Consider the following 16,872-nt stretch of genomic DNA (forward strand, 5'->3'; position numbering starts at 1 on the left):
GGCAGCGCTTGAAGGTTTAACTTATTAGCTTCCCGTGCCGAGCCGCGCTGACATTTGGATTGTGACTTATTGGAGTGAGACCGCGGGTTCTCGGAAACGCAGAGGTTACGGAGACGCTGCCCTTGAAGATAGTTCAGAGCCAGACTTTCAGCGTCTCCACATGAGATGGGCCAGGCAGGAACAGAAAGTGCAGGTTATTGCGATCTCGGGGATAACCGGGGGGGCCCATTGTTCCCGAAAGAATGCAGGGAACTCGACGAGGGCCCGGGGCCCCTGAGAACGTGGGCCTTCTCTCTTTCCTGCTGATCACAGATATCTCCGACGTGCCCCGAACCTTCACACTTGCGAGCAACAATAATATTGTGACTCCAGAACAATACAGAGGAGCTGAACTTACAGCTGGGGGCCTTTGTTGGGCCGTGTCGGAGAGGCTGATACAGGGCCCGAGGTTCGGAGGCTTGGCAGTTGTTTGTAAAGCGATTCCAGCTGCAGCTTTGTTACTGGCACAGAGCTTGGGTACAAAACCTGGCAACCCTTCAGAGACCTAGTTGCTAGGTGCATGCTACCTGACAGCGGTGAAAGCTGGCAGCTATCTGCAGACACTAACGTCTGTTTTTGGCATGGGGGGCCGTGTAGAGGGAAGAGGTAGAGGGAAAGCCGTGGTGTTGGGCCTAGGGGTTCACAGAGAGTCAAAGTGCAAAAAACACCAATTAGAATTTGTGTCACAGTTGTCTATGCAGCAAATGAATTTGTCAGCGTGCTCGTTCAACCAATCAGAATTAGTGTTCCATGTATTCCGTGCCCTTTTCAGTGGACCAGGAAAGCTGTGTTTTCCTGAGGCAGTGGGCTCGGCTGGAATAAGAGCCAGATAAGAGCAGGGTGGCAGAGTTCAGCGGCAGTGACCCACCGCATGGCCACTCCAATGCTACAGCCCCCCCCTAAGGAAATTCTAGGTAAATCCTTGAACCCTGACAGAGCTGCAGTCTCCCAGAACTCTTTATTAGTGTCCTTATCACCTGGGGGAGAGAGGCAGCCGCAGCCATGGTGAAACACACACAGGTCGGGCGCGCGCGCGCACACACACACACACACACACACACAGACACACGCACACACACGCACACACACATAAACTCACTCACACACACACACACACACACGCACACGCCCGCACACACACACATAAACTCACTCACACGCACACACACACACACACACGCACACGCGCGCACACACACACACATAAACTCACTCACACGCACAAACACGCGCACACACACAAACACACACACATAAACTCACTCACACAGAGCAGGAGATGATGATGACATCTCACTGTGTTGAAAGGCGTGGGGTTATAACTCTGTCTGTCCACAAGCCAAACACCATAATTACTGTGGTTTCATATGTGACCCAAAGCTCAACAAGAAATGTGAAGCCATTATTTAAGATGTTTCTCACCTTGAAATAATTAGTCACCTGAACAAAGAATGAGGACTGCCCTGCACTGCAGAAGGGGGAATGGAGGCTTATGTGTGTGAGTGTGTGTGTGTGTGTGTGTGTGTGTGAGAGAGAGTGAAAGAGGCGTATTTGTCTAAAGGCTTATTTGACTCATATACTGCACATGACAGATATGACAAACAAACCCAAGCAAAAGCTGTGTATTAACAGTTTACACAGAGAGAAAACAGAAAACAACCAACCCAAAGTATAACTTCAGCTCATCTATATAGTTTTGACAGTACAAGTGTAGCACTTAATTCGTTTAATCTAGCACATGGTGTCCCTCACTATAACACAATGTAAAATTGTTTTTACACAGCATTTATTTATTTTTTAATGGATTTACACAGCATTTATTTAAATCCCTGAAGGAAATGTTTAATTTCTGTTTTATTAGCTATTGTGACACTGCAATATTTAAACTTGACCCTGTAATATCATGTGTTGGATTAGATTTGTTGAATTATTTTCACATCATATATTTGTAATTTGTTCTATTGCAATAAAATCTATTATTATTATTATTATTATTATTATTATTACTAATAATATTATCTTTTACCAAAATCATTATCATTAACTTTTCAATATTTCTGTCAGAAATACAGCCAACATTTTTTACAAACATCCTCATCACCTCATCATAGATATGAATATGCGATATGAATCTCTAACACAATGCAAACAGGTGATAGTCATCGTTAACTTCAAAGTTTTCCCTTTTAAGACTCACAGCTGTATAACAGTGTTATCTCCATTTCCCCTGAGCTACATACCTCACCACCCACACCTTTCCTCTTTAGCAGGACCAGCTCACACACACTAGCACACGCACTAACACACACACACACACACACTAACACACACTAACACACACACTCACACATATGCATATATATACCTATACAGAAAAATACCCAAACGTACTCACCTAAACACAAACACCCACACACATACAAGGACACATGCTCTCACACATGCACAAACATGCATTCACACATGCATATGTACACGCAAATACACAAACACACAGATGAACAGCCCCACACATATACATGCACACACGCCAATGCACCACATACAGCGCATGCAGACACAATATAATTATATACACAAACACACATACATACCAAATATACACACAAACTGCACAGGCCCACACACACAGACATGCTCCCACACCCACAGACAAACACACAAGTGAAACTACAATCAACTGGGAGAAGTAGGAACACAGATAAGGGTCCTGACCTAAGCACTAGATGAACTGCATTTGCTCTATCATAGACTTCATAACCACTTGATCAGTTCACTGAAATCACTGAACGCTTAGAAGGCTGTGTGTTATATGAAGTGAAGTCTGACTTAATGAGACATGGAGCTCTGTGTTCTAGCTCAGCCTAATCATGCTGATACTCCACGCTGAATTAAAAAGGTTGCATAATGTTTTGTCTCAAAATACTTATGGCGACTGCACTTTAATTTCTCACACCTACTTATAGTAAAGGTTTTACTTCTCATATACTTATGGTAAAGGCTGTTTTAGTAATGCTGTAGCAGTAGAAGTAGTGCAAGTGTATGTGGAGCATGAAACAACAATGATAGTATTATTATAGTTTAATAATAATAATAATAATACTCTGTATCAGAATTATTGTCAGGAGAAATAACAGCATAATCTTAATCATCACTACATGACTAAATAGCTATTATGATGACTATAGCGATTGATTATTTAGTATTTATTTGCTGCGTTAATTTGTTAGCGTATCTTCTTTCAGACTAATTCCTCCACTTCTTCATGCACTGACATGGATGCCTGTTTTATTTCTGGAATGTGAGCACACATAGCCATTATGTGTTTCCTGTTATTCACATGTCATTGAATGTGGTGTTGTGCGTATTCGATTTAACTTTTACATGGTTCTGTAAAAATAACTACAGTATTGTAAGATGTAAATGTAAAATGACTGCTTTTGCAACTCCAGCAGAAGCATGATTTCACTTTATATAAAGGTAAGTGAACTAAAACATAAATATAACCAATCTCACCAAGTACTGTATTTGACAATCTGCTAAAATATAGGATGCATGAAAATGGAATTATGTGACCATATCCATATGAGCAATTGAAGTGCGGCCTCCAACTTCTAATCCAATGAATCAGTAACACAATTCATGCTAGCAGCAAAATGACATTTTCTCCTAGGAGTGATGAAAACAGGATTGCTGCATTCCTCAAATATTTCTGTTCATTATTAGTGTGCAAGGTGTGCGGAAGAATCAACACATACTGTCTCTCTTTTCTTTTTCTCTCATTTTCCCTCTCTCTCTCACTCCAACACACACACACACACACACTCACACACACGCGCGCACATGCACAGACACACTCACACTGCATGCGGTGGTGAATAATAAGGCAGGATAATGTCTGTGTTTGATCACAACAATACCTTTTAACACTACAGTGAGCAGGGGCAGGAGGTCACGCAATGCCTCCCCCCCCAGGCCACTCCTGGGCACACACACACACACACACACACACACACACAACGCTCCTCACATACCTGGTCCTCTCTCTGGCACGCAGCGAGGTTGTGTTGGTGGGCGAGCGGGGCGAACTGGACGTGCTTCAGCCAGCTCCTGATATCAGGCTGGCTGGCACTCGAGCAGAACTTCACATGGCCCAACTCATCCAGGACCTGAACACACACAGAGAGACAGAGATATGCATCACACACCGATCTCTATCAGCACAGGTTACTGTGTCCTCACTGGCAAACCGCATACCTCCCACCGAGAGGGCAAACTGTGCAACCTGACACACACACACACACACACACAATTAAACATACACCATGGCACACACTCTCATGTACCCGCCCTCAAAAACAGACACACACCAACAAACTTCATTATTATTTCCAACAATCTCTCTCTCAAAATAAAAAATAAAAAAAGCTCAGCTTGGTAAATGCTTCCTTAAAAGCGATACAGAAAGTACACTATCATAAATTATATTTTAACACCTTCTGAACAATTCTATAATTATGTCATTGTAAACAAGACATTATCCAGGAACAATCTGAGAGCATGGCAATTTGCATGACATGAATATGACAAAAACACATTCATTATTAAATCAGCTAAAATATACTTAAAATAAAACATGAAATTAAATCACAAAGAGGGGCTACTCATTATTATTGCAATTAAACAGCATTACATTTTAAAATAGTATTGTTTCCTAAGGTTGAAACTTCATAAGACTAAGACATAAGAAATTAACTTTCTAGAAAACCTTTCTAAACATGTTCACGGGTGATGGGTACTCGCGTTGAACACGGTTCAGTGAAATAACCTATGTTTTCATGGCCAGTCTGAATCAGACAAAAGCGCCTTATCTGTGAACCTTAGAAGGGCCAAGGGTGTCGAGAGTGTCTGCAGAGTTTATCTAACCCCTGAGCATGCAAATTGAGTCACTTTCAATCGAGTCGTTTCAGACCATTAACTCGCAGAAAACTATTTGTGTTAAATATTGCGAAAACCTTGCCTTTTAGGGCGATTCTCTCTCTCTGCATAATTACTAACCACGCATTTGTCTATTACCTCGAGCAAATTACCCGAAGTAACCACCCCCACCCTATAACAAAATTTGTCATTTTCAATCGAAAAGATTAATTGCATTTTTTAAATCTCGAAGAATACACAGTATACAATCTAGATAGTTACAAAAGCATTTTCAGTCACATTAATTTGACAAATATATTTTAATTAGGTAAATAGTATTTTCTTTTGCATGAAAAATTTCACTATAGAAAATATATCATAGTTTTTTACGAGAAGAAAGGTAGACTATAAATATTACCATATTAACTACACGGACGAAAAATAAGTTCGAAAATATATATATTAAAAATTATTATAGGCAATTATTCCAGTCATAATAACATAATAATAATAATAACAACAATTACGTTAAGAAACAAGATAAAACAGCAAGCGTTGTAAACGATTTAAATCTAACATAAAACAGAATAAGTAACCGAAGTTTAGCGTACACATAGACGAGTAATTAAAAAAAAACAACTGTATTACACCAAAAGTTTCCGTGTCCACAAACAATAGCAATAGCTTTTCCAAAAGATACGATGATACAACAAGCCATCATTTGCTGTTCTGAGCCACCTTTCGCTGTTCTGAGCCACATAACAATTATATGTAAAACAAATACAGTACATAAAACATAATAATAATAATAATAATAATAATAATAATAATAATAATAATAATAATACAATTTTGAATGTCTAATTTTTCTGTCTAAATAATCATAAATAATATTTACATTACACTTGTACAGGCACAATTGTTGATTTAACATAATGTCGATGAAAGATGAATTTAGTATCATTCTGTCACAACTGAAGTTCAAAGCAGGCTGACTGTGAGCCGGTAGACTGCTTTAAAACCAGGAAAAACAGCTACAACTCACCGTGATCAGTCGGTCGCTTAATTTTGCGTTAGATTAGCTACTCGCAATATCACCGGTATAACAGGACAGAGGGTCATAAAAACTTCCAGACAGACAAAAAACTTCAGTCGCGAAGAAGAGAAAAAATAATCAAACTGATCGCAAATGATGGCTAAAAGTCCCACTGTCGTTTTAAAAAATACCCTGAGATTTCGGAACTGGGTATTTTTCTTACTCTTTTAACACCCACGGGCTTTCTTCACTTTCTCTCTTATTGTCAACTGAAAATCAAGTTAATCCCCAGGCACATTAACTTCCAACTTCATCCCAGACCAGCCGTCCGTCCCTCAGTGAAACTCCCAGGTGTCCCGCTGCAGGGCGGACGGGGAGTGCCCTTTTCCTTTTTTCACCGTGTGATAGTGAAATAGCAGGATCGCCCACCTTATTTCGCGTCCCGTCCCGTGTTATGCGTGTTTCTATTTCACGGACTGTCTCTTTAAAGAGGATGTTGCTCGCCCATCCATACAGAGCAACGCAGCCCGGGCTATCTTGCCTGTCCGCGATCGGAAGTTGAACGACGCTCCTCTCAGTAAATTTTTAAAGTGACAGCAGCCCGCATGGAGAGGAGAGGTCAGGGAAAGGTCGTGACAGGGTCCTATTGGATCGACTACAAATGCATCTTCCCCAAATTTTTTTATCGGTTGATACAACCATGCAAGATATCTTGCACATGTTCAAATGTGTGTGTATGTGCGTGCGTATGCGTGCGTGTGTGTTTGTCTGTGTTTATGTGTGTCTTTGTGCATGTGTGTGGGCCGGGGAGTTGGGGGTCCAAACCCAAACATGATGCTGAGAAAACCCCCCCCTCCCCCCACGCTCCCAAAAAGTTTGTTACATTTCTGGTGTGACCGTTAAAACAATGGTACTTAAACATGACATCTCCTGGCTTTCCAAAAGTGTTGGGCTACTACACCTGCTGCACGGCAGAGGAAGACCACTCCCGTGACCCCCCAGCGCAACACTGCGGGACACACAGGTGAACAAGCACATATCTCCCCTGAATCTCCATAGGCAGCAATCAAAGGAGCTTTATAGAGATCGTCAACATTTGGTATACATTTTGAATGAATAAATGTCATACATTTAAAATTACGGATTCCATTCCACGTTATGATTTTTTTAAACCTGTGATTCATTATTCATAATTCATAATGTATAATGTTCATATATAAGATTTAAAACCACATAGATATGTCGGTGACCATAGCCTAAATGCAGTTATAGTCTATAAATAATACATTTAAATTCAAACAGAAATCATGTTTTTACAGTGAAAAAACTGCATGTTTAGATCTTGGGAAAATAATTTGGAAGAAGTAGGCTACACACAGGGATGAGAGTTCAGTTCTCAAGCTTGTCTGGGGGGGGGGGGAAGCGAGGAGAAGATGATTAATTTGTCTCCGTGGCCCGCTATCTGTGGCATTGAACTTCTATTTCAGATAATGCCCATTGTTTTTGAAAATCGCAGCGCAAACGTAGGAAGGACAGGAAAAATCACGTGTAAATAAGCTGGACCTCGCCAGAGATTCCCATACTCTGCACAGCTTGAGAACCGAAAAGAGACCCCGGTTCGCCGGCCATTGATTTCCTGCCTTTCCTCGACTTGTCCATTGTTGGAACCTTTTTTAATTTAGCCATAAATTGGGAAAGCTCGAGCTATGAGCTGTTCTATTTTCTTCCTGTCAGGATGAGGGATTTGTTTTATGATTCATTGTGTATTAAATACAAGTAATCTGGGAAAGTGATTGCGCGCGGACTCTGCAGGGCTGATCGAGGATTCTGATAGAGACTGTTCAGCCCTTTCTGAAAAGGAGGAAACGTTGGTGGATAAACAAAAGGTTTTGTGGTATCAGTACCAGGTCCGGGGTAAATTGGGGTAAAACTGATAGGACTGGGGCCCGTGTTGTCAGTGCAGGCAGAAGTGGCTGCCGGGAGGTGGCGCTCTGTGTTGACTAAAACTTTTGGGAGCAGAGTTCAAATGAAACACTGTATTATACCGTGCAAGCAGATATTAATGAGACGCTTTATTGCGTGGGGGTGGGGGTGTAATTTGGTGGATTCATGGTTATTTACATGAGTGTTAAGACTTTTTATTTACAGAATTCTCAACCTACGTCCGTGAGAAAATCGGGTGGGTGGGGTTGTGGTGGCGGAGTCACAGCTTTCACGCTCGAAGAGTGCCGTACGTTAACATTATCTATACTCAGGCCTAACATTTCTAAATGGAATATGAAAAAAAAAAGTAGTTGTATAGCTTTGAACTGAAAATCACCCGAACGACTGATAATGGACTGCACAGTCAGATATATCAAGTTGAAAAGAAAATGTGTTATCTTATTGGCAAGACAATTGATAAAGGCTACAGACGTACTCTACAAAATATCTATGACAATTCCTAAAGCGAAAAAGATTTTATGTTTGCATATTTTCTTTCATTTCTAATCCTCCGCGATACTACAATGTCTTACAACCCCCCCACGCACACACATTAAAGTTAAACCATCTAACATACCAGCATGTAACAACTGTTTATCAACAAATTACAGCGAAAAAACCTGCTGGGGGGAGTTTACTATTCCCTTTTAAAATTGCGCTCCATTTCTTTTTTTAATTGGTCATTAAACAAGACGCTTTCGGAAATAATTTATATAGCCTATTTATTTTATGTACCATCAAATTCTTCATGGGTTTTGATGTCCACTTATTCGTATGGCTGTTTGTTTCGGCTGTTCTAAAGTTACATTTGTGAAAAAGTAAGCAGGCTAAGTAAGTAAGTAAATAAATATATAAATAAACACTGTCGCATTAAGTTTTGGCATGTCTATAGAAAGCGTAGGGTATGCTAATTGTGATTCGAGTTTATGTATGCCTCATCTGTTTAATAAACATTCAATGTCTTTCAATTGAATGTTTATTTCACTCGAACTATTGTGCACAACTACGTTTGTCTTGTTTTTGAAAAGTTATAAACTATAGCTTTTGTTTCACGCATTAAGTCTGCATATTAGGCAGTCTATTAAGGTATTACCGCTTTATGGAGAATATTCCCAGAAGGGTGAAAGCTGACGCCGAGAAACAACGTGCCTTCCCCGGCTTCCTTAAAGCCCCAGAGCCGCTCGAATGGAAACCCTGTGTCTAAGGAGCATTCCACCGTATCCTCCAGGAAAAAAGAGAAAAATATATCATGGCTACATCAGCATGAAATACTTCAGCTATTTATTGACTGAGACCTCCCATTGACACACGCGAAGAGCTAAAATACCATAAAGTGGCCATCCTGTTCTCCCACAGACCGGAGACACTAAACAATGTATTTTAAATGCAGGATGCTTCAATCAAGTCAAAGAAAAAGTTATTAAAACAAATAGCCAACACTTAACCTACTACTCAATAATATGTGCACTACACCATACAACATTGTGACATTACAGCATATGCCTGTTTAGCTTTTTAAACGAAATTGAGAGTAATACAATGTAGCTACTGTTTGTTATATAACAGCACACATTCCGGAACTCGTTAGCGCCAACGCAAAAATCTACGTTTAAGTGTAATCTTGTCATCTGTATGTGGGGCTACATTTGGAATTATAATCTCTTATATTCTCAATCAATTGTTCTCACCTGAAACAAATTATGAAAACAGAATTAAAACAATATATCATGCAATATGATATGATAAGATATATGATACAACAGGGAAACAAAACACAAGCCGTGTTGGATAATAAAGAAAGGCTGCATATAGCATGACACGCGCGTATTGTGAAAAGGAATACGTAGCCTAATTGTCCCCGATAATTAATGAATAATAATTAAAAAAAGACTCATTAAAAAGTACCCGAATTCTCTGTACATGGCAAAAGTATATGCTGTCATAACATTAACTATCTCAAAATACTTCTGGCTGGAACAGTCGTTGACAGGAGTTGCAAATAAATGTTTTAATTACAATTCTGGGGTGTTTGTTGTAATAATTGACCTATTTTAAATATAGGGCAGTAAATATATAGGGTATTTGTTGTAATAGTAGTATGGTTGACCTGTATAAATACCCTATTCAAATATAATTACAACATGAGTTCGGGTAGGCTACACGTTTTTGAGGCATCTGTGGCGTGTGCATGCAAACCGAAAGTTCTCAGCGTTATACAGACCCTCTCTTCTAAAAATCTACAGTTTAGGGGCAGCTTCCTCGCGGGCCAATTACCATTAAAAGAAAGGGGAGGAAATGAAAGGGGAAAAATGTAAATAAAAAATTTCCCTGGTCTGGAAGTAGGCCCGTAGCGAGCGCGTGTTAATCTCCACCTCAGTAATTTGGTTCTCCAGGAGAAGACAGGAGCCCCGCTGCTGTGCCCTGCACTTCATAAATCACGGCTTTATGTGGACAAGGTCAGCGCACCCCTGCCTCCGCCCGGCCCGTCCCAGTGGCGCAGTGCACCCGCCATGTTTACCCTCCCGCTCGGGGCTCTCACGACCAGACCAGCGCACTTCTAATTACTTTTGATTATTTTCATTTGCCGGGGTCAGCCAGGCATTCCGAGAGAGGCAGATCTCCTAAAAAAAAATCTCTGGCCTTCAAGAAGAGGGTCCTGTGTGTTTTCTGAATTAGTGCCTCATCATTTCTGCACTGTCTACTTGGTCTTTTAACCCCCCTCCTCCATTGACATCTGATGGGCGCATTTCATCCTTAGGGTAGGTTAATGTCCAGTGTTAATTAAACTCTAACAGAGCACATACAGTGTGGGTCCAATAGAGAGCATGTGTAAGAGTTGATTTAACACTGAACATTTTTCTCAGTGCGACCCCAAAACTTAAAATATATAATAAAACAACACATCCGAGCAGTGAAATCATAAGACATGAAAAACTAAAGAACATCTGAAATTGAACAGTCTGCGTCACAGTCTGGGTCTCGACTTCCTGTGACGAACTGCAAGGACTGTTTTTCAAGAAATTACAATTGCCAAGATTTGTGGCTGTATGCACTTTGAAAAACTTTGGAGACTTAAAATTCCGAACTCATTGAACACCTTTAATATTTCGCAACTCCAGATATAGGCACACACACAATATTACAGTGACTAGTGCCCAAAATAATAGACTCTTGCTATAAGTTTAAACGTGTCATATTATGGTCGTACAAATCAAATGAAATTGAATGATTCCGTAACTACTTTAGCACTTTATTATTCAAAGGTTTGTTGGTTGTTCGTACAAACACAAACATGGGTTCGTATGGTTCGTAAGACAGAGTTGCTTCAATTACGTGCAGCATACAGGTATCAATTATCACCCCAGAAAGAGAGACTCTTGTTGAAAATATCCTGTATAAAATGTATTCGTTGAAGTGTCTTTTTTCGTGTGTTTCGGCGCAGCTCTCTGAAGCCGGGCTGCAGGAATGTTGTGTGGAGGGGATTTATAGAGGTAGAGAGAAGTCAGAGACTGTAATCATCACAAATACTTCCTCCTCAGCGCCTCCGAACACAGAGCACAGTGTGTGTGGACCACGGGGTGCGATAAAGTCCGACACCGAGTCAAAGGTAACGTTTTTAAAACATAAATTTAGTAGGGGGGAAAGCGCCTACACAAGGAACATGCTGGAAACTTAAACAAGCCCCCCCGGGTTGAAGTGGTTGTAATTAGTGTATTTTGTTTACTGCTATAGGGAGAACAAATTGCTTCTTAAACGCCATTAGATATCATCTTCACCTTTAATGCAGAAACGGTGGAAAACAACACAGGAGTGGGCTACTTAAAACGTGAAGCGGAGTTTCGTTACTTTCATTAGGCTGTCTGGGATTGCTTGAAGCACATACCGCTTGATCCAGCAATTGCATAATCCTAATAGACCATAGTAAATGGAACGGCTAATATTTAATGGGGAAATGCCCACTAGGCATGATTTCTGTGCCTGGAGCGTCCTGCCTGGAGCGTCCCGCGTGGGCAACAGGGGGTTTAACATGTTCGGCGGAGCACTCCCACGCAAGACCCGCTTGCCATAAAGCCACAACACAGACCGGTTCAATATTAACCTTTGGTGCTAGATCTAGCAATTCAATATTTTATTTTATTTAGAGCATTTTTTAAACTGTAACTCGTCTAACGATGCACGGTAAAAGTGATGTAATTAAAAAAAACAAAAAAACAACAGGTGCTTAGGAATGCTTTGTGTATCCATCACTCCAGCACGGAACGCGAGAACGTTACAGCACACTCCACCAGTCATCTACTCCACATTATATGATAATCAAAAAGTGTGAAGGAAAATAAGACGGAAAAAGGTGTTTTTGAATGTAAGATGTAAATATTTTATTTTATTTTGAAATACAGACAGCTGGGAAGAACGTGCTGTATGTAGAGCGCGTGCGTAGTTACACGCGGAGTGGGGTTATGGGGTCACGGTGTGACACAGACGCAGGTATGCATGCGGAGGAGAGTCACACATAGGGAGAACTGGCGCGTGTGCGTGGCTGCTGAGGTGTGAAGGGGAAGAGGAGGACATGCAGAGAGGACAGGAGGTTTTTCCTGGACTCCCCTGGAGGAGACCACCGCACTCAGAATACGTAAATCCAAACCGCACATTCTACCACAGACCTCTATGCTCAATATGCAACACCTAATAAATGGACATTTTTCCAGAGTTTATTCTGGCACTGCGGAGGTGATTGCAGTACATAAACCTATAGCGGGTCATTGTGAAGCCAAGTACCTGACCCTGGCTGTCCTTTGAACGTTTCAATCTGTGATATGACTGTCTTAAGAGGAGCACACAGAGGAGCTGGCTCCCAGTCCCACAGTGCAGACTGTACTGTTCCTCTGTTACAGAGAGACTGGGCTGAAATGACACTCAAATGGGCAATTCAAATGAAGGCTCTAAGTGGACCAATGCACTTTATAGTGTGCAATAATTTACCCTGTATGTGTGTGTCTGTGTCTGTGTGTGTGTGTGTGTGTGTGTGTGTGCTCTGGTATATGTGCGAGTTTGCGAGAGCATGTGTGTGAATGTGTGTGTGTGTGTGTGTGTGTGTGTGTGTGTATATACTTTACATGTGTGAGAGTATTTTCATGAATGTATGTGTGTGCTAGTCTGTGTGTGTTTTTTCTGATTCTTCTGCACATATAGTAAGTCTGATTTAAAGCCCAAGCTGTCCTATAAACAACACACAAACCTGAGGCAGCCTTCAATTCAATAAAGAATGTAGGAAAACCTGTATTCAAAATCCTCAAATACATGTCGTGGCTTTACAGGACACCAGTGGCCAACCAATGATTTCAGTTTAACACTGGCAGTGAGGGAACTCTGGGACGGCTGCCTGTGTCACAACAACCAGAAACGAGTCATTCAAGAGAACCTTCAACAACATATAACACCTCTATTATATCCCTCAAATTTCTATTATTATCCCTTTTGCTAGAAGCCCACGGCCAGTTGGAAGTAATCCAGTTCTGTGGATTACCAACTCCACTAAATCTATGCTGCCGGTCACATAAACATACAGAGGGTATTACCAGATTTGCTTAGTGGATTACCACATTAACTGAAGGACACACCAATGAATGATCTCCCTATTGTAGATGGGCACATCCAAGCTACTAGATCACTAAATAGACTAATTGTGGATCAGTAATTCCACCCTCTGTACTGTTTTCCACAAAGCCCAAATATACTGTTCCTGTAGTCATGCTCAAAAGCAAGCATGAGAAGCCAATCGAAGGATTTTCAGTAATCATACACAAGCGCATTTAAATTGTCATAGCTGATTGAGTGACACATTCAGGGCTTATTTAATTCAGCACCGATCATTGTAATGCCCCCCCCCCGGTTTTGGGGTAATTTTGTGCGCGGGGGCCGGGGCGGGCCGGGGATAAATCAGCCTTTATGATGTGTGTGCTGCTGTTTATGGAGCGCTGTTGTGAAGGGCTGAATCGGGGATCAATCACGCTCCGCGTCTCGTCACCAGGGACAGGCGGATCGATGTGTGTCTCTGAGCGAAATAATGGAGCGCCGCTCGACTATGACCACACCATTTCTCCCGGCAGTGTCTGAGAGATGCCAACCGCCCCCCCCTGCCCGCCCCAACCGCCCAACCGCCCAAACCTGGGGCCGGGGAAAGTGTGACTCTAACGCCATGCCGCCATGCCGGTGTGGTGGGAGGAAGCAGGGGGCGAAGGGGTGTACATCAGTATCACATGCTACTCGAATGGGAGACTCTCATCATGGGCACTCTCTCCCAAGTGCATTACATGTTATATCCACTGTTTCACTACTACTTATACAGCTGATGCTGTCTACACATGGCTGTATTAATAGTAGTAAAATAAATAAAAAGAGAGTATATCAGGGTCAAGTGGACAGAGGGCATGTACATATACTACATGAACACACACACACAGGCACGCACGCATACACACACACACACAGGCACGCATGCACGCACACACACACACAGGCACGCATGCATGCACACACACACAGGCACGCATGCATACACACACACACAGGCACGCATGCACGCACACACACACACAGGCACGCATGCATACACACACACACACACACACTCGTCGTTACAGAGTCATTAATTTGGAAACACATCCATCCACACACCCACTCACACTCACAGGTGCACACACATTAAAGAGGGCACAAAAACCCAAGAAATCAGTGATCTACACGCAATGTTTACACAAAAACACACTTCTCTGTCAGACGTCAGCAAAACGGACTCGAACAGAAGAAGCACTATAAAACCATTGCTGATTTAGAGGAAGTTGGCTTTGACCACTCTGGCCCTGAGAGGCATTCCAACTTCATTAACCCACAGCACGGCTGCCAGCTCCAAATGATCAGAGAGTGAGAAACTCAACCACCAAAACCCCCCCTTTTACCCACTCCAAACACATACCCCCCCCAGACCAAAGTTCTAGAAAAGCAGCCTCCTCCTGACCGATGCTGAGAAAATCCCACCTTCCCCGCATCTCTCACTCTTACTCTGTGAGCAATTTGTTCGGCCGGCCTGTTTATAGAAGCGAAGATATTCGTAATCAGGCGGTGACAGTGTGTACACTCTGTGGACATCCTGATAGAACACAACGTATTCAATTTCTGTTTGTTTGACAGGAGCGCTGTCTCTCTCTCTCACCTCGACAGGAAGACCCTCATCTATTCAGCCGGGGTCGCGACCCCCCCCAGTGTTCCGCCGCTCTCTCAAGTGCTAACACATATCCAGTAAATGAAGAGGCTCTTCTGCCGGCGAAAACAAATGAGCTTCTTAAACAAGAGAGGAGTGCGAATGTAATCTGTGCCTGCCTGTGTTTATGATGTCATCTGCGGGGACCTGTGTTTATGATGTCATCTGCGGCGGACGGCGTTGATTACATTGGAGGGGTCCCGGCGGGATTAGGTGCTCTGGGGTTTCTGGGAGATTCTCCTTATGGTGGTGCAGGACGGAGATGCACTGCCCGAGGGCGCGTTTAAACGCCGTTCCGTCTGCAAGATCAAACCACGACCGAAGTGTAGCCATCCACATCCTAACAGAACACAGGTCAAGGGTCGCTAATACTCCCTCCGGTTCATTCCGCCCTGGCCACGTTTCTTCCTGTGCGAGGGCTACTCAACAACCCAACAAAGAACACATACCGCTGAGGTGGAAAACAGAGAAGAGTGAGAGAGAGCGCTTGTGTGTAAGTGTGTATGTATGTGTGTATGTGTGTATGTTTGTGTATGTGTGTAAGTGTGTGTGTGTATAGGAGTGTATGTATGTGTATGTGTGTGAGTGTGTGTATATGTGTGTGTGTGTATGTGTATGTATGTGTGTATATGTGTGTATGTGTGTATGTTTGTGTCTGTGCGCGTATGTTTTCCGTATACGTATGTGTGCGTGAGTGTGTGTGTATATGTGTATGTGTAAGTGTGTGTTTGTGTGTATAGGAGTGTATCTATGTGTATGTGTGTGAGTGTGTGTGTGTATATGTGTATGTATGCGTATGTATGTGAGTGTGTGTGTGAGAGTGTGTATATGTGTATGTATGTGAGCATGTGTGAGAGAGTGTGTATATGTGTATGTATGTGAGTGTGTGTGAGAGAGTGTGTATATGTGTATGTATGCGTATGTATGTGAGTGTGTGTGTGAGAGTGTGTATATGTGTATGTACGTGTATGGATGTGAGTGTGTGTGAGAGAGTGTGTATATGTGTATGTATGTGAGTGTGTGTGAGAGAGTGTGTATATGTGTATGTATGTGAGCATGTGTGAGAGAGTGTGTATAAGTGTATGTATGTGAGTGTGTGTGAGAGAGTGTGTATATGTGTATGTAAGTGTATGTATGTGAGCATGTGTGAGAGAGTGTGTATATGTGTATGTATGTGAGTGTGTGTGAGAGAGTGTGTATATTGTATGTAAGTGTATGTATGTGAGCATGTGTGAGAGAGTGTGTATATGTGTATGTATGTGAGTGTGTGTGAGAGAGTGTGTATATGTGTATGTATGTGAGCGTGTGTGAGAGAGTGTGTATATGTGTATGTATGTGAGTGTGTGTGAGAGAGTGTGTATATGTGTATGTATGTGAGCGTGTGTGAGAGAGTGTGTATATGTGTATGTAAGTGTATGTATGTGAGCATGTGTGAGAGAGTGTGTATATGTCTATGTATGTGAGCGTGTGTGAGAGAGTGTGTATATGTGTATGTATGTGAGCGTGTGTGAGAGAGTGTGTATATGTGTATGTATGTGAGCGTGTGTGAGAGAGTGTGTATATGTGTATGTATGTGAGCGTGTGTGAGAGAGTGTGTATATGTGTATGTATGTGAGCGTGTGTGTGAGAGAGTGTGTGT

At 42.1% G+C, this 16,872-nt stretch overlaps 1 protein-coding gene across 1 annotated transcript in view; it reads right to left on the reverse strand.

Moving 5' to 3' along the window:
- Nucleotides 1–16,872, reverse strand: part of mecom (MDS1 and EVI1 complex locus) — a 137,302-nt gene that overhangs the window by 22,369 nt on the left and 98,061 nt on the right. Inside the window, exon 3 of the mRNA XM_061217114.1 lies at nt 4,074–4,208. Within this exon, the coding sequence (XP_061073098.1) occupies nt 4,074–4,208 (135 nt within the window). The remainder of the gene's footprint in view (nt 1–4,073; nt 4,209–16,872) is intronic.

The sequence above is a fragment of the Conger conger genome, chromosome 13 (assembly GCF_963514075.1).
Source record: "Conger conger chromosome 13, fConCon1.1, whole genome shotgun sequence".
NCBI lineage: Eukaryota > Metazoa > Chordata > Actinopteri > Anguilliformes > Congridae > Conger > Conger conger.